The following is a 17,497-nucleotide window of genomic DNA, read 5'->3' as shown; positions in this document are numbered from 1 at the left end:
GCGCGCAGAGCAGAAGCAAGGCGAGACAAAGATGGCGGCAGCGGCGGGGGAAGCGGCGTGATGTGCGCGAGAACGAGAGCATCAACACCGAATTATTAACGCTGTCAGTCTAGCGCTTGAGAAAATGGAAACTATGTCACATTAGGACGTCCGTTTGTATGAATAATTAGCATATACATCCCAGCTTTTTCCCGACCAGGGGAACGTTTATTTTCTTTTTGATTGAAAACTAACCGGGAGCAGCATGGCTTCACACAGTAACCAGGTAGAGAACTAAAACTATTCTGGACTCCGCGTGTTCCGGCTAGAAATGTAGTTTGAATTGTGCGCAATGTTGTCATGTGCTTATTGATCGTACTGCATGTAGCTTTACGTCGTGGTCGAAGTGTTCTGCTGTCGAGAAGTTTACTGGTGTCATTGAGAGATCTGCTTAAATCGCTCCCCCATTGAAACACAAGCGTGGAGCAGGCCCACGGAGCCTGGCTCATTCATTACGCGCAGAGAGCTGACTCAGAGTGCCTTAAATCTGACGGACACGGGAAATTGCCAATTGCAGGAAAACATCGCACCACAAAAACGTGTCAACAGGTGTCATTTCTCCTTCTGTGAGAGTTTTGTGTGCATTTGGTTTGCGCTGTGTCCGGCCCACCTGCTCGTGCTGCGACGGGCCTGGTTAGCTAATGTATTACGCCTGCAGATTTTCAATTCTTGTAGTTAGCCTAGCGAGCTAACTAACACGGGGGGAAAAAAGAGGAAACGCGAAAGTAAGAAGTTGTCTCAAAGTGTTGTGTTGGAGACACGGGGGTGCCGTTAGCTGTGTCCGACGTGGAACGGGTGGTTTAAACCTTTATTTTAATTCATTATAAGTGGGGAATCTGTGCATTCGCAAGAAGTGAAGTGGTTTCCTATCACATGCAGTGGGCCTGTTGCTTGGGGGCGGTCTTGTTTTCCAGATCAAGACCCATTCAAAAGGGTTAGGATTAAAGCGCAGGCCCCAACTCTTTGGTCATATTAGTAGTGAAAATATAACAGCCATGGTTGGCTTTGCTACTGCCAGTGTGTTGTCGAGCCAATGGAGAAATGTGATAATTGAGGGTTGAAAGCTGCGCCTACTTTCCCCTTATTCTAATATATTGCGGTGTTAGCTACACCATGGATTACTTATCTGCCCGGAAATTAGCATGGCCACATCCGTCATCTGGCGTTGTAACTTGGACCACAGTAATTCTGATCACTCATAGCAGTTGATAAAATGAAGGCGCCGAGTTTGTTTTGCTAGCAAGCAATGGAACGCGTGACAAGCTGGCAGATTAGCGGGCTACACAACTTTACGCGTTTCGGAGAGAAAAACGCGCTGGCTATAGCTTAAATACATTAAATTCTAGTGAGTAGCTAGCTATTCAAATCATTCCTCGTCTATTTAGAAATAGTTAAGAGAACTTGGTTAACTTAATACGGTGACGTTATTTTCCTGAACCAGCAAAAATGGGTTATGTTGGCTAGCTCCAGTTCTAGCACCTAACGGGCAAGAAGATAACATTACGTGAGGTAGACCTAGCTAGCAAGCGTTACATGTGCAGATTGACAACTCGCATTAGCCAGTTGGCTTTACAACTAGCCGTTGTTTTTCAGAGAACCTCGGAGTTTGCGGTTGCCTTGGCTAACCTCATCTCTCGCCGTTCATGTCTTTAATTTAAACGGCATTGTGTTCATCCATGTCTTGTGACTCTTGTGTAATCGGACATGGCAGACGTTAGCAGGCTAGCGCTAGCTACATTTCAGCTGAATCATGACCGGGCTGCCCATCCCCCTTCGAAGTTCCAATAGGCAAAACGTGGTGACATTTCACTTCAGACTGGTGAAATCAACTTGTCAAAAACTGTATGCTGCGATTTACACTTGCGAATTATATTTGTCGGGTTTGACGGCGCAATATCTTATTCAAGCCTATAACGTTAGACTTTATTGCGAAGGAATGCATAGGTGTTAGATGCGTGTCTAATTACATTTTTTTTTTTTTTTTTTTTTTTTACTCGTTGACGTTAATAATTGACCGCATTGTCCAAGTAATCTTGTAAACTAACACGTCCTACTAAATGTAGAAGATGAACTCGGGTCATAAACGGACACTGAACGAAGTATTATTTATTATTTTTCATTATTAATTCTCCGAATCAACTGAAATTGCATTTGAATGAATAAATTACATGTGTCCTTAAGCACACCCAGCTTTGTGTCGACTATGCGCATACCCTTTTGTTAAATATTATCTCGTGTGTTATGATTTAAATTCGAAGTGTACATTGTTTCCTTGGTCTACGTGTAGAAGTTGATGTTACGTCTTGGGTCTTTTGATTCTGTTGCATCATTTGCGAGGTGGATGGAAGCGAGCTTATGCAACGTGCCGAGGATGAGGTGAAATATATCGCCCTCTCATGTGGACTGGAGATACCCATATTATTTTTGCCACACTGGCCCCTGTGGAGTTGACGGGGCTGGGTTTCAACCAGGCATCGCTGAGTCCTCGTCTAGACACCATTCTGTCCCAGTGGACTATTAAGCTAATGCTTAATCCAACATATCAAATTCTGTACACTTTAGCCTGCACGTTATAAAGATAATTTGAAATTATCTTTTTTTATGGTTAAATTTGCCTATTGTTTATAATAAGGGTGATCTTACCTTGGCATATCTGTTGCAATTCTCAAAACAAACCTGATTTATGAACATCTGCGTGCTACCTCAATTTTGATGTACGGGATTTGTTTGTGCAAAACAAACGATGGCCCATGGTTCTCCGGGCACGCCTCCTTTTTGGTGTGCGGCTGGGTGTTCTTCAGTCATGTTATCGCCGGGAGCAGTAGGTCTTATTTGATGGTGAAATGACACTGAAGGAGCGCGCAATGACGCTCGTCTCCAAATGTCCAGTTTTTTTTTTTTTTTTGCAGTAAATCTTGACAGTTGCAACACATGACACGCAGTGAGGTGACCGGGACGGTGACACTGTGCATTTTTATGCTCTGTGACTGAGGCAGGGTAATGCTTATGAAACGTTTCGGCACGATTCGTTTTCAGTCAGTTTTTGTCTATTTTTGGCTGGTGGTGGTGTGCGTGGTGGGGGGGGGAGTAAAATGCGTCGGCGCACCGGTGACCTTCTGTACAGCCTGCCGCTGTGCGACGGCGTAACCCTAACCCATGTTACCGAGTTACAACGCACGCGCTGAGGAATCTGCCGCGCCGAAGAGCGACCGTTTGATTCATAGAGGGCTTAATCATTGTCCTGACTCGAGCCACGGCCGCGAGGGCGGTCTCAAACTGATTCCTGCTGGTGTGGTCGGTGGCTATTAATGGTTTGTGACTGACGGTTTGTGGGGGAAGAGGGGGAGAAGGGCGTATTTGAATTGTGGTGAACAGGCGGTCAGTCGGTGCGTTTGTTGGGGTCGTTTCGTTTGTTTCACGAGGCGGTAGCGAGGGGGATTGTCCGGCTAGGAGACATGCCCCGGATGGGATCACAAGATGGCTGCTTAAATGAAGGGGGGGGGCATCTTGTCCATTTGGGCACAGTTGTAGTTCTGTCTGACCCCCCCCTCTCCTGTGTACACACACACACACACACACACACACACACACACACACACACCTTTATAAATAAAGTTCTTCCCTCAGATGGAAGCAAAATGTTGGCCTCTTCCTGGGCTTTGCTCGACTTGCTCGTGAGGGATTTCTCGCTGGAATGTCAGACCTCTGACTCATCATTCTGGAAAAGGCTGTTGATTCATGCGCCACCCCCCCCCCCCCCCCCCCCCCAACACACACACACACACACACCCACTCACTCACACACTCACTCACACACACACACACACACACACACACTGACAGTTTTACCCGGATTTAGGTTTTTAAACTGACGCATCTATCAGGAGTAATTTCATCAATAACTCAAATTGACATTCATACATTCGAATGCAATTCGGAAAACAACTTCCCCAGAGTTCACCGAAACAGAGTTGTGCACGTTTACGAAAAATTGCTAACCAATAACTGGTTCTTTTTTCCCCCTGAAGCTGTAATGGTAAGCTCAGTTCAATTAAATAAATGTGCTTTCACCACCAGTGACAAAACGCACAATCGATGGAGATTGATGGAGAGATTCTGGTTGTGCAATAGCTTCTGTCAGGCTAGTCCTAGCAAGCTATTTCAGGGGGTTAAGAATGCAAACGCCACGGGGAATTGAGTACTGCAGTATTATGGTTATCAAATTATTTCTGGGTGTTTTAAATCTGTAGCTGTTGGTTCAGTTATGGTCCACAGAGGACTCAAAGTCAAACTACCAGCAGCCTGAACATACCTTTCTATTATACTGTATATATAAGCAATGCAAATTAAGCAATGTGTCATAAGGCTATAATTACGTGTTCTCTATTGTCCAACAATTATTTTCTAACTTTGAGTCTAAAGTTTTCAATTGCTGCAGATTGGGCGCGTTTTATGCCAATCAAGTCTGTCAGGCAGAATCCAATGGGAAGAGGGCAGAAAACACAAAGAATGAAAATGAATTGATTATTTTTTAAATAAAATGACATTCGATCGACCAGCATGCCCAGACATAACCTACACGCCTTTAACTACAGACTGCTGGACATCTGCGAGAACCATGTCAATGTAAATGTAAACCCTTAATTTGGCAATTGGGCTATTATCTGACTTGTTTGAATGTTGGCATTTAGCCTACATGAAACTATTTTAAGATGGCCCAAAATAAATGTCATCGCATTTTCAAACTTTTTCTCAGTAGGCTACTCTTGGGGTATTTTATTTGTTTTATTTTTTTCCCCTCACAAATAAGATGCGGCCACTATCGGTTACACGGTTAACCGTTTTCAAAATGGGATGGGTAACGGTTTACAAAAACTGACGATTTGTCATTCCATCCCAACTTTCCCGCGATGTAACGCCAGAACCGCACACAACGGAAAACCGAATAAAACGATTGTCAGCGTGTGCACAAACCAGAGTGAGGAGAACCCAGCGATTCAGCTGTCGTTTCATGGATAACTTCAGTCAAGCCGCAGACCGGTTTCGGCTCCGCGTCCTGGCAGCCGGCGCGGTCTATTTACATGTTATCTGCAGCGTTCGAGTGCGGTCGGTCGGTGTCTGCAGTTGAAAATCGGCACGCTGCGTGCCCTGCCCGAGGGGCCTAACTGCTGTGCCCCGCCCAAGAGTGGAACCCGTAACCCTATAATTACGAGCGAGGTTCCCGAACCGTCTCTCTGCCCCACTGTTGCCAACGACGGGGGGGGTTCCGCGCTGAGGGTTCCGCGCTCGTTCAGAAAGCACGGCGGGTTGTGGCGATGAGCTTTTGTCCACATAGCCAGTTGTGTGGTTTGTCAAAAAAAAAAAAAACGTATGGATGAATGAGCACACCTTTCAGTTTGTGACTGCTCTGGTGCAGTGCGTGCTTGTGCCCAAATGAGAACGATAATTTGCTCCATGGTCTGTTTGTGGTTGGATTGTGTAAGCGAGTGTGAATGATATGGGTGGGGGGGGGGTGAAGAACTACATTCTTCATTCAGCGATGTCACTGTATAAACACCTTTCCAATTTTGGAAGTGGTGGGAGCTCCGGGAATGTTAGTTGGGTGGGGCCATTTCCTGCCCTGCATTTGGAGTGTCAGGAAGTGATGTAACGGCAACGTAGACCCTGGAGAAATTTGTGGGTGCCGGGCAGCACACGGTGGTTTTTATACCCTTTGAGTTCTAGATGTTTCCCATCTGGAATCTTGCATATGTTTTTTTTGATGTGCCATGCAATATCTGTGTTTATGTGGCAGATTTTATTTTCCAGTGATTGTCATCCCAGTAGCGCCCATGGAGCATTACCAAGATGAGTACAAGTAAGCTTGCCACACTGTTTAGTGCTAGCAGTGACGTGTTAGCGATTTCGCGCTAGCTATGAAATGCTAGTAGTGGCAAGCTAGGTCTTTTGTGCTAGCAGAGGCGCGCTAGGTCTTTTGTGCTAGCAGAGGCGCGCTAGCTCTTTTGCGCTAGCAGAGGCGCGCTAGCTCTTTTGCGCTAGCAGAGGCGCGCTAGCTCTTTTGCGCTAGCAGAGGCGCGCTAGCTCTTTTGCGCTAGCAGAGGCGCGCTAGCTCTTTTGCGCTAGCAGAGGCGCGCTAGCTCTTTTGCGCTAGCAGAGGCGCGCTAGCTCTTTTGCGCTAGCAGAGGCGCGCTAGCTCTTTTGCGCTAGCAGAGGCGCGCTAGCTCTTTTGCGCTAGCAGAGGCGCGCTAGCTCTTTTGCGCTAGCAGAGGCGCGCTAGCTCTTTTGCGCTAGCAGAGGCGCGCTAGCTCTTTTGCGCTAGCAGAGGCGCGCTAGCTCTTTTGCGCTAGCAGAGGCGCGCTAGCTCTTTTGCGCTAGCAGAGGCGCGCTAGCTCTTTTGCGCTAGCAGAGGCGCGCTAGCTCTTTTGCGCTAGCAGAGGCGCGCTAGCTCTTTTGCGCTAGCAGAGGCGCGCTAGCTCTTTAGCACCTGCAGTGAAATACTAGTGGTTTAGCGTTGATCTAATTGGGTGCACTCATCCTCCAGGCCAGTGAAATGAGATCTTGGCTGCGCAGCTTCTTGACAGAACGCTCAATGTTAATCGACCCAACTCAAAGGACATACTTTGTAGTCAATATTGCAGTTGAAAAACAGTATAGCTTAGATGACATGGATACACAAGGTGTAATTGTAGCTGCTGTTGGATGAGCTGAGTTTTAAAGCTTTGATGAAAGTGATTGCTTTATGAGTTATGCTTTTGGGAACTAATAGGGGTTGGGGTGGTAGGTGGAAGGTCTCTTAGTTTATTTAATCTGTCAATGCGCTGAGAAATTGAACCAAGAACGTCATTCTGCCCCCGGTGGGAAGGCTGGGAATGTGGAGCGTTGGCAGCGTGACGGGGAGCAGGGCCCGTGCGTCCCCCCCCAGCCCGGTTCTGCAACCCGAAAATCCAGTGATGCAACTCTTACTGCTCCTGGTCTCTGTGTGTCTGTCTCTGTGTCTCTCTCTCTCTTTCTCTCTGTCCCTGTCTGTCTGTCTGTCTGTCTGTCTGTCTGTCTGTCTGTCTGTCTGTCTGTCTCTGTGTCTCTGTCTCTGTGTCTGCATGTTCATACTTTCACTCCGAGCCTGACTGCTGTGTGTCTGTGACTATGCGTCAGAGCGAGTGTGTACGTGTGACACGCAGACCCGGAGATCTCTCTCTCTCTCTCTCCTCGATCGCATCCTCGTGCCTCCCCATTTGTAATTAACTGCAGTATTGGGCTTCCTGTGGTCTTAACCGGCCGGCCCCGGGGGGAAACCCCCACGTGCGGGATGTTACTGTATCGGGCGCGCTGGCGGCCCCGCCCCGCGCTCTTTGACTGGGCTGAGTGAAGGCCGGTGTGGGCTCTCACTGGGGCGCCCCGGGTTGATGCTCACCGCTAATTTGCGCTAATCGCCGCCGTGGGCGGGACTACTGGGGAGGGGGGCGGGCGGAGGCCTGGTGAAGAACGCACTGAACGCGAAACCTGAAAGTGTGTGTGTGTGTGTGTGTGTGTGTGTGTGTGTGTGTGTGTGGCGGGTGTGTGTGTGGGGTGGGGGTGTGCGGGGTGGGGTGTATGTGAGTGTGTATGTGAGAGAGTGAGAGTGAGAGAGTGAGAGGGTGTGTGTGTGGGGGGGGTGATGGGTCTGTGTGTGCGTGTGTGTGTGTGTGTGTGCGTGTGCGCTGGGTCCGGGATGGTGGGATTAGCTCCATGCGCGGGGCGTAGTGCAGTTTCAGCAGTGAGCGGGCGACCTCTTTGCAAAGGCCTGAGAGTGCTGCCTCTGCAGTTTCCTTTCACCTGCCCTGCTTTTCATGTGCCGCCGTTAAACGTGTGTGTGTGTGTGTGTGTGTGTGTGTGAGAGAGAGAGAGAGAGAGTGAGAGTCTATGTGTGTGTGTGACAGAGAAAGCGAGTGTGTGAGTGTGTGAGTGTGTGAGTGTGTGAGAGAGAGTGAGTGAGAATCATTAGATGGACCCTACGGCAGTGCTACTCAACTCCACGTGCTGCAGGCCGCTGCGTCTGCAGATGTTTGCCTCAACCGTGCGCTACACCACTTGATTTCACTAATTAGCTTATCTGAACCTCGCAGGTAAAATAAGTAGGGAAATTCGGTGGTGTTGTGCACGGTCGGAGCAAATACCTGCAGACACTGCGGCCCGCGGGACATGTAATTGAGTAACGCTTGCCCTACAGGCTTTCTAGATTATCTCTCCAGAAAGTTCCTTGTTCATAAAACTGCTGGTGGTGAAGCCGTTGAAATGACATTGTCTTATTTCACAATGTTCCCACCACAACTCCGCAGGCAGGGAGCCAGGATTCGGCTGAGGATACGTGCGATCTCCACCCTTCTCCTCCGAAACGCTCGATCCCCGCCCTTCTCCTCCGAAACGCGTGATCACCACCCTTCTCCTCTGAAACGCTCGATCGCCGACCTTCTCCTCCGAAACGCTCGATCCCCACCCTTCTCCTCCGAAACGCGTGATCACCACCCTTCTCCTCCGAAATGCGTGATCCCCACCCTTCTCCTCCGAAACGCTCGATCCCCACCCTTCTCTGCAGCGTGCAGATCGGAGGTTTGCGCGGTTGTTCCACTTAACTTCTCCAGGAAATTCTGACCGCTCGTTCTCCTGCCGTTAGCACACTGTTGCCCTGCACGTCGTGATAACAGAACGTGAGGTACACGAGACAAGAGAAATCGTGGGAGATTGGCCTTGTCGTTTCAGTAAACTCAGCAGGGCTTTGCATAGGAAAGGCTTGCTTGTTTTTACGTGGAGTATGTCAATCCGAATGGCACCGGAGAGAATATTAGGTTTAGTTCCGACGTGGAGTTTTAGATGCAACTATTTTACACCTCCTCTTTACTAGGTGTAAAGTCATTCCTAGAAAAAAAAACACTGTTTAAGGCAGTCGAAATCCATCCACTGAAAGCTCGTAACGAGTCACCTGCCGGAGTAGGCGGCCCAGGCATTCAGTCACGCCGTGCCGCTGGGATTAAGTTAATTTTAGCCTGGAGAGGGGTGTAACCGGTGCAGAGGCCGGGGAGGAGGCCGCATCCTGCTTGGAGTCCGGTGACCTCTGACCCCTTTCTCCCGCCCGCTCCGCACGTCGTCTCGTCTCACACCAGATTAGCCGCAGCGCCCCGTAATGCCGCCGAACGCGGGCGCGGAGTTCACGGCTCACGCACTTCCAAAATAGCCCTAGCGCCCCCCCCCACACCACCTCCACCTCCTGACCACCTCCACCTCCTGACCCTCTCGAGGGTTAAATGCTGTTGCGCTGTGATGTGTACCGTGTCCTGTCACCTGTGATTTTAAACGCCTGGCTTCACCCATGAACGTTGCTGCCACACAGAGTGAATGGACTGTGTCTCGGTCGCCCACGATAGCCTTAGCATTAGCCTTAGCATTGCTGCGTTAGTGTGAACATGACAGGGCCGCATGCAAGCTAACCTTTGGCATACACTCATTGAAGTGTTTAAGTGGTATGCAGTTAGCACCTCTATCCTGTGTAGTTGCTTAAAGGGGAAAATGACTCGGACTTCCTGCTTATTTGGCTAATCTTTGCTATTCGTCAGGAAGACCTTTTCCCCCCCCCCATTTGTTTTACACAAATTATAATATTAGTTGTGAAAGCATGCAGGTCTTTCCTGTAGCAGCTGATGTGTGTGTGTGTGAGGGGATCGCCCTGCTAATGCCGTTTTGAACCCCATGGATTTGACCTGACCCCTGCGGTCACCAGGCCATTACACTAATGACTGCAGCTCCTAGCCAAAGCGGCTAATCCTGGAGCCATTGCCTTTGGCGGCTTGTGACACGATCTTGGCTAACGTGGGACGTTCGCCATGTTACGGGAATGTTTAGTTAATGTTACAACATTGCGGGAACAACGTTGTGGGAACGTTTTTCTTTCTTATAGTTTGAATTCTGGGAAAGTGACCACAGATGGGAGGAGCTTACAGCCATGTGATGTCAGTCAGACTCCAGGGAACCAAACGTCACTGCTTTCGTTTCAAACGTGTTGCTGGCAACACCTGGCACATCCGTATGTTTGTAAAGGCCCTTTCTTTTTGATTTCAGCTGAGGAAGAATTGATGGATAAAAAATGGCATTAGTCTAGTCCAGGGGTTGGAAACCCTGGTCCTGGAGAGCCGCAGGGTGTGCTGGCTTACTCAGCACTTAATTGATCGATTAAAGCAGTGGATTACAGTCAACTCGCCTCACCTGGTTTCTAGGGTATGAATCAATTGCTGGTATTAAGGCGAAAACAAAAACCAGCACACCCTGCGGCTCTCCAGGACCAGGGTTGCCGACCCCTGGTCTAGTCCATAGTCTCCATGTTCTGCTGTTCACTTTGCATGTGTGCATTCGCTGTGGCGCCCCCTGCAGTTACAGCAATGTCAGTGCGCCCTCTGCGTGTTGGTGCTCAATAGCGATCGGAGCACAGTTAACCGCCCGATAGGGCCCGTTGTTCTCATCCAATCAGTGCGCTGCTCAGAGCCGGGCGGGCATGGTGGGATGCGGGTTCTGATCCTGGGGTGGGGTACAGCAGGGGGCCCATTTCACGAAGCTTGGTAAGGGCACCAAATAGAACCCAAACCGGCCCAAATGTGGAACATGGGCTGAAGTAAAAAGAGCTGTTCCCTCCCTCCCAGGTTCCACTGAGTTTACCCGCTAACGCCGTAATCCTGCTCCATGGCACGGGCGCCCTCGCGTTCCCTTGAGTAACGAGGGCATCGAGCCGCGCAAAACCGCTAATGCGCACAGCTAGCTGCTGAGCTGAGCGGAGGTCACCCGCAGGTCAGAATGCGCTGTGCTACGCAAGAAAGGAGGAGTTGCGGAGCGGGCTTTGCATTAAATTAGGCTCCGGCGCCGTTCGTTCTTGAGCGCATTTGAATTCAGCCGAGGGCTCTGTAAATGCAGCGGACCGTGAAGCTACCTGCGGCAGTTGGCGTTTGAACTCGCACCGCCACTACTGCTAATATTTAAAGCGTACGTGGCCCCTGGGCCTTCCTCTCGGTCGGGGTAGGGGTTGAAACGGGGCGAGCCGATTGGGCAGAGCAGGGGTCCGCCCGGCAGCCATTTTGCCTCCTCGAAATGTTGCATGACTCATCACTTTTTTTTTTTTTTTTTTTTTGTACTTTTTTTTTTTTTTCCTTCCCCCCTCCCTGCCTAAAATCGTCATTTGCTTTCACCTTGGTTGATGTCGCAATCCCGTCGAATGCCTGAGTGCCTCAAAATGGTGCCAGGCAGCCCTGAGTATGTCGTCCAGAATCCATTTGCCTCTTTTTTTTTTTTTTTTTTTTTTTTTTTTCTCTCCAGTGCCAAGGGAAGTCAAATTCATCTACATTGAGGGGGAAAAAAAACAAAAAACTGAGCTGGAATTTATTATAATTTTTTTTCTTTTTCTTCTGCAGTACATCTTTGGGGAGTTCAGCCCGGACGAGTTCAACCAGTTCTTCGTGACTCCCCGCTGCACGGTGGAGGTAAGGAGATGTCCCTGAAAGGCGTTTGGTGTCCTGTTTGCATTTCAAAGTCCCAGCGTTCCCCCCCCCGGCCACCCCGGGCCCTGCGTTTCCACACGTGGCGTTGGGCTTTGAATAACGGTGGGCCCTCCCTGTCGATGAGTTACGGCTGACGTCAGGGCATTTGCTTATTCCCCCGTCTTTGAAGTGCCAGGGCCAAATGGAGATTTTCTCTCTGACCTATTCTTGTCTTAAACCCTGAATTATTTAACACTGTTTAAGTTTATGCATCGTATCATGTTGGTGGTTTTATTGTTGTGTTCTATTGTTATTTTTGCTGTTTTATACTGCTTTGGGCCTAGACCTAGTCAAGACTAGGTTTAATCTCAATATGAATTTCTTGTCAGGTTTAATTGTAAGAGTAAAAAGATTTAATAATAATAATAACTTGGACCAAACGGCCATAACCTTTCTGCATTTGTGCGGTTTGTGTTTGTGGTTTTGTGTGTAGTTCAGCTTTTGATATGTGCATGCCACGGGAGAGATGATTGGAAGTGTGGTGGTGTGGGGGGGGGGTAACGTGCTACCTCTACAGATCAGGGGTCCATGATGGGTCCCATCGCGGTCTTCCTAACCCTAATGAATAACTGCCCAAATGGGGGGCGTAGGCGACCTTTGGTCTTTTGTAAAATCATACCTGTTGTGACGGCGAACGACCGAACGCAAGAGGCCACGTTGAAATGTTTCCGGGGAGAAAAAAAACCATCACTGATATAGCCAATCAGCAGCAAGCCCTTCGCAGAAGCTGTACAACCCTGCTGCTGATTGGCTGTCGTCTTATCGACGCCGTTTTCTCCCGGAAGTATGTCACGCGGCCTCTGATTGGTTAGTTTACTGCCTCGTCGTTAAAGGTGAGGTGTACTGCCTCCTCCCTAACCTGTGATTAAAAAGAAGAAGAAAAAAACAAAAACAAAAAACAACACCTCCCCTTCGGCCGTATTCTCGCTGCGCTGATAAAGACTGCGATCCACTGCTGAGCCCTGCTCAACGTGTGCGGCGGCCATTTTGTTTCTGTCGTTGACGACGTCCTCGCCTTCTCTTCCACAGCTCCCCCCGTTCAACGACAAGGGTTCCTACGTCAGTCCGTCCTCGGGTAAGTGCTGTTCTGTGGCTGAGTCTGCGGGACGTTAGAAGGGGTGGGGTGTGGGGGTGGGGACGGGGGGGGGGGTGTGATGTCACCCCCGGGTTGGTACTGTGCTACGTTTACCGCCATGGGCAAGGTTCTGGAACTGGTTGGAGCCAGTCTGGGCGAGCCCCCCCCCCCACACACACACACACACACACACACGCACACACGCACCCACACTCCCACGCACACGCACACGCACACGCACACGCACACGCGCACACGCACACGCACACGCACACGCACACACACACACACACACACACCCACACTCCCACACTCCCCCCCACACACACACACACGCACACGCGCACCCACACACACACACACACACGCACCCACACTCCCACACACACACTCCCACACACACACTCCCACACACACACTCCCACACACACACACACACACACACACAGTGAGGTTTTTGTCCAAATATGGACTGGCATGGTTCTCCTCCCATCCCACCCTCATAGAAACTGGAGCGACCGCATTTCTCTGTTGCTGTAACTCGTAGACTGAGAATTGATCGCTGTATCAAGTTTTTAAGTTTTCATAAAAGTTGCTGAATTGTCCAGTATTTGCTCGTGTTGCCCTGGACACCTACGCAGAACTGTAACGTTACCCACGTTTTCTCTTGATGCATCAGAAAAAATGTGAAGTTTCTTCTTGTCTTTTTTATTTTTTATTTTTTCTTTCTTTCTTTTTTTCCTTTTTACCCTGAACATTTATCCCGGTCTGTATTAATTATTCAGGCAGTTTCTGTGCCCCCGCGGTGCCGTTCTATTCCGAAACAGTGAGGCGGCCGGTTTGTGGTGAGTTGTGGGTGCGGCACACTGTTTTTGTTTTTTTTGACTGCTCAATTCAAAATGGCGGTTTGATCTGGTGGCTTTCTCAACTTTTCCCCTGACTCCTGTCTTGGTTTGTGAGATCTTTTGCGGCTTTTGCATGCCTCTAGCCACTAAAACCTCTCGCTCACCCTTCCGAGTGTTTGGCAAGCGAAGACGTATTTGCCCTGTGGTTTCAGCTGAAAGGTGGACAGAGCTCCTCCTCCCACGCTACCGAATGCCACGGTTTGCAAACTGCTGCTGCTGCTGCATTTCTGGGTGGGGGGTGGGGGGTGGGGGGCGAACACCTACCAGTTTTATAAATTTGTAATGATAAGGTACAATCTTACCTGTTTTAGGGGTTTTTTTCCCCACAGTCTTTCTTTAACACTGGCCTCTTTTTGGTCATCCTGTATTTCAGTTATTTTTTTTATTTTTTTATTTTTGGAATGTCTCCAATGAACACTAACCCGAAGCTGTTTTTTGATTGGATCTACCGTGTGGAAGAGACTCTCTAACCCTAGAGATTGGGCGGGGGCTGGTCTTGCTGCCCCGGGCAGTGCCCAGGGGCTTCTGGGAGCCTGGCAACGGGCCTGGGGCCCCTCTCATAACCCAGCAATCGGCTTGGGGCCTCTGTCATAACCCAGCATTCGGCCTGACCTGCCCTGCACTGACTAACCACTCTTCCTCCTGCATCCTCTTCCTCCAGCTACTGCTCACAGATTATATATATATAAAAAAAATTATTGGATACTGCTTTAGTTTACAGCCTGGTAATTGCCTAGTATTTACTTGGTAAGTCCCCGGGTACTTATTGGGTGACTATTTTGATTTCTGAGGTAAGTACTATGAAACGGGCTGTCAAACATATCTACATAGTACTTGCATATGGTACTTACTGATTTAGATTTCGGTGGTAAGTACACTGAGACAAAGTAGTTGCCTAATAAATACCTAAGTAGCTGTGTATTTATGCAGTAAATGCTATGCAATTGACGCGTTGCCAGAAATTGCCAAAGTACAAGGATGAATCTGTATTTTCTGTTGTAGAATGTCTCCAGTTAAATTGCCTGTTTTTTGAGATGTGACCAGGGGAAGATTTGCGGGTTTGCATTCCTTGGAATGATGATACTGCTTGGTTTAGAACAGTTTAAACGTTTTTGTGGTCTGATTTGGCCTTTCCCCAAATTTCAACGCAGAATTGAGACACATCATCTGTTCTTGTGAAGGCCCTTCCCAGTTTATTGGGGGCAAAAGTTTTGGTTCTTTCCAAAGGCTTCATTTTAAATTGGAGTAAATGACATAAACTGATTAGCATGTCTCTAATTAAGCAATGCTTGGCTCTCTGAGCCCTGTTTTTTTAGCCAAGGTACACGTTTTCATTAGAGCCTTTCATTAGAGCCTTTCATTAGAACTTTAAAATAATGAAAAGGTTTTTATACGCTACACACACAATAGATTTTGTGACTGTCTGTGTGAGCTTTGAGCTTTGGGGGGTGCACATTGGAGCTTTTGTGGGTGTGCGTGTGTGTGTGTGTTCATGTTTTAAGAGTGTTTGAGTGTTTTGAGAGAGTGTGTGAGAGTGTGTGAGAGTGTGTGAGAGTGTGTGAGAGTGTGTGAGAGTGTGTGAGAGTGTGTGAGTGTGAGACGTGTTTTAGGAGTGTGTGTCGGAGCCTTGGTGCTGACGCGCTGTGTCTGTCCCAGGTGAGGAGTACCAGCACATCGAGTTTGGGGTGGACGAGGTGATGGGGGCGGAGGAGATGCTGGGGGCGGAGCCGGCCCTGCAGAAGGTGTCCAGCACGCTGAACCCCCAGGCCCCCGAGTTCATCCTGGGGTGCCAGCCGCCCCCCCCGGCCTCGGAGGACCCCCCGGAGACGGCGGACGAGCCCGACGGCAGCCCCGACTCGGAGCTCCCCCTGCTGGACGGGCCGGGGGGCGCGGGCGCGGGCGGCCTGGGGCAGCGGGAGCGCAAGAAGAAGAAGAAGCGCCCGCCGGGTTACTATAACTACCTGGAGGGCTCGGCCGGCGGGCGGCCGGAGGGCGGCGCGCTCTCCCCGGGGGCGGGGCTGGTGAACGGGCACGTGCCCGGCGGCCTCGGGTCCGAGTCGGACGTCGCCGTGGAGACGGCCTCGCTCCCCGACGAGGTGGCCGCCGCCCCGGCAGCCGTCGCCCCCGGCGACGAGCGCAGGACTTGCGCCAGCCCCGAGGGCTCGTCCCTGGACTTCACCAGCGGGGCGGCCTCCCTGTCGGACAGTAACCACGCCGCCTCCTCGTCCTCCTCCTCCTCCTCCTCGTCTTCGTCGTCCTCCTCCTCGTCCTCCTCGTCCCGCGGCGGCGGGGGGGCGGAGGCGGGCAGGACAGCTGAGCGGACGCAGGACGCCCCGCGCCTGGGCAGCCCCGAACTGCCGGGGAGCGGGACGCAGAGCCCCAGCCCCACCTCGCCCCCTCCTCCGCCCCCGGACCCCACTGCCAGCGCCCCCTCCCAAACCGCCGCGACTACTGACCCGGAGGAGGCCGGCGACGGAGGCCTGCCCAACGGGCCCGCCGACCCCCTCCCCCAAAAGGACTCCCTGGAGCCTGGGGACCCCCAATCCCCCGAGGCCGCCCCCTCCCCCAGCCCGGAGCCCCCCCGGCCGGCCCCCGAGCAGGCCCCGTCGCCCCTGCCCGCGCCCGGGCCCCCCGTCGCCAAGTCCTGGGCCAGCCTGTTCCACAACTCCAAGCCCCTGCCGGGCGGCCCTCAGGCCTACGTGGAGGTAAAGAGCCCCCCCGCCCCCGAGGAGCCCCCCCCGGCCCCCGCGCAGACCCCCGACCCGGCCGCCGACATCAGAGGGAGCCCCGTGCCCGTGTCCGAGGACGCCATGGCGCCCAGACTCGCAGGTACCGCCCCCGCCCAACCCAGCCCCCGCCCGCCCTGCCCCTCCCGCCCCCACTGACACACCGGGCCTCACACTGACACACCGGTCCTCACGAGCCTGTGTTTTTTCCGATTGTCAGAATTAATTTTATTTTATAAAAACAAAATAATGTTTAGCAGTCGTTTATTTGATTTTTTTAATTGGCCAATGGTTTTAATGCTAGCTGTTCAGTTTTGGGCTACTTGGACGCGATGTCCAGTTTTTAGCTGCATACAATGTTTTAGCTAACATTGTATGCCTGCTTTATAGTGAAACATGTTAATACATGACAATATTTAAACATTTTGGAAATATAATTTGGCAGACAAGCTGCCCTTGCCCGTCTGAAATGCTCTACTCTCTCTCTTCTGCACTTCTTTCGAGGCACCTCTACATCACAAATATCAATCAAGATATCCAACACGAAAATTGCTGCCAACAGATGCATTGCACCATTGCTTTAAATGTGTTCCCCGGTTGGTTGTGCTGTGTGGCTAAGTCGCCACACGGTGGCGGCATTGAGCCATTTTACTGTAATGTGACTGAACTTTTGAGTGTTAGCTTCTCAATGTTTCCAACTGCTAGAAAGTTTGCTTAATTGGGAAAGTGACTGAATAGTGTGTACATAAACGACTCTGCTTCTTTTTTTTGCTTCAAAACGAGGATAATTACCTAAAACGTAGGGGAAAGTGATCAAACTGTGATTGTGATATTTGGATGCTTCTGTGCTGAAGTTGACGACCAGAGTATGTAGCACTAGGTGGCGCTAACGCTCAAGTAATCTTCAGTGTTGGTGGGTTCATTTTTGGGTCTGTCCTCTGGTCCCTGATTGGCTGGGGCTTTGCTGCTGTTTCGCGAGCTGGTTGGTGCCTTGCATGGCAACCAGTCGCTGTGTGTGTGTGTGTGTGTGTGTGTGTGTGTGTGTGTGTGTGTGTGTGTGTGTGTGTGTGTGTGTGTGTGTGTGTGTGTGTGTGTGTGTGTGTGTGTGTGTGTGTGTGTGTGTGTGTGTGTGTGAAGCATCAGTTGTACAGCGCCTTGGATGAAGGCGCTATATAAATGCCAACCATTTACCATTTTATC

At 50.5% G+C, this 17,497-nt stretch overlaps 1 protein-coding gene across 4 annotated transcripts in view; it reads left to right on the top strand.

The window, feature by feature from the left end:
* LOC133130214 (ubiquitin carboxyl-terminal hydrolase 10-like) overlaps positions 1 to 17,497 on the top strand; it is a 42,646-nt gene continuing 25,149 nt past the window's right edge. For 3 of the 4 annotated variants that reach the window (XR_009708925.1, XM_061244611.1, XM_061244610.1), the window contains exons 1-5: positions 1 to 265; positions 11,466 to 11,534; positions 12,621 to 12,666; positions 13,452 to 13,511; positions 15,228 to 16,400. Coding sequence is in view for 3 of the 4 variants with exons in the window: in XM_061244611.1 (XP_061100595.1) it covers positions 245 to 265; positions 11,466 to 11,534; positions 12,621 to 12,666; positions 13,452 to 13,511; positions 15,228 to 16,400 (1,369 nt within the window). In the remaining variant the exon portion in view is untranslated. The remainder of the gene's footprint in view (positions 266 to 11,465; positions 11,535 to 12,620; positions 12,667 to 13,451; positions 13,512 to 15,227; positions 16,401 to 17,497) is intronic. The other variant, XM_061244612.1, reaches the window with a different exon arrangement.

This window comes from Conger conger, chromosome 6, assembly GCF_963514075.1.
Source record: "Conger conger chromosome 6, fConCon1.1, whole genome shotgun sequence".
In the NCBI taxonomy this organism is placed as follows: Eukaryota; Metazoa; Chordata; class Actinopteri; order Anguilliformes; family Congridae; genus Conger; species Conger conger.
This window is presented reverse-complemented; position numbering and strand designations above follow the sequence as displayed.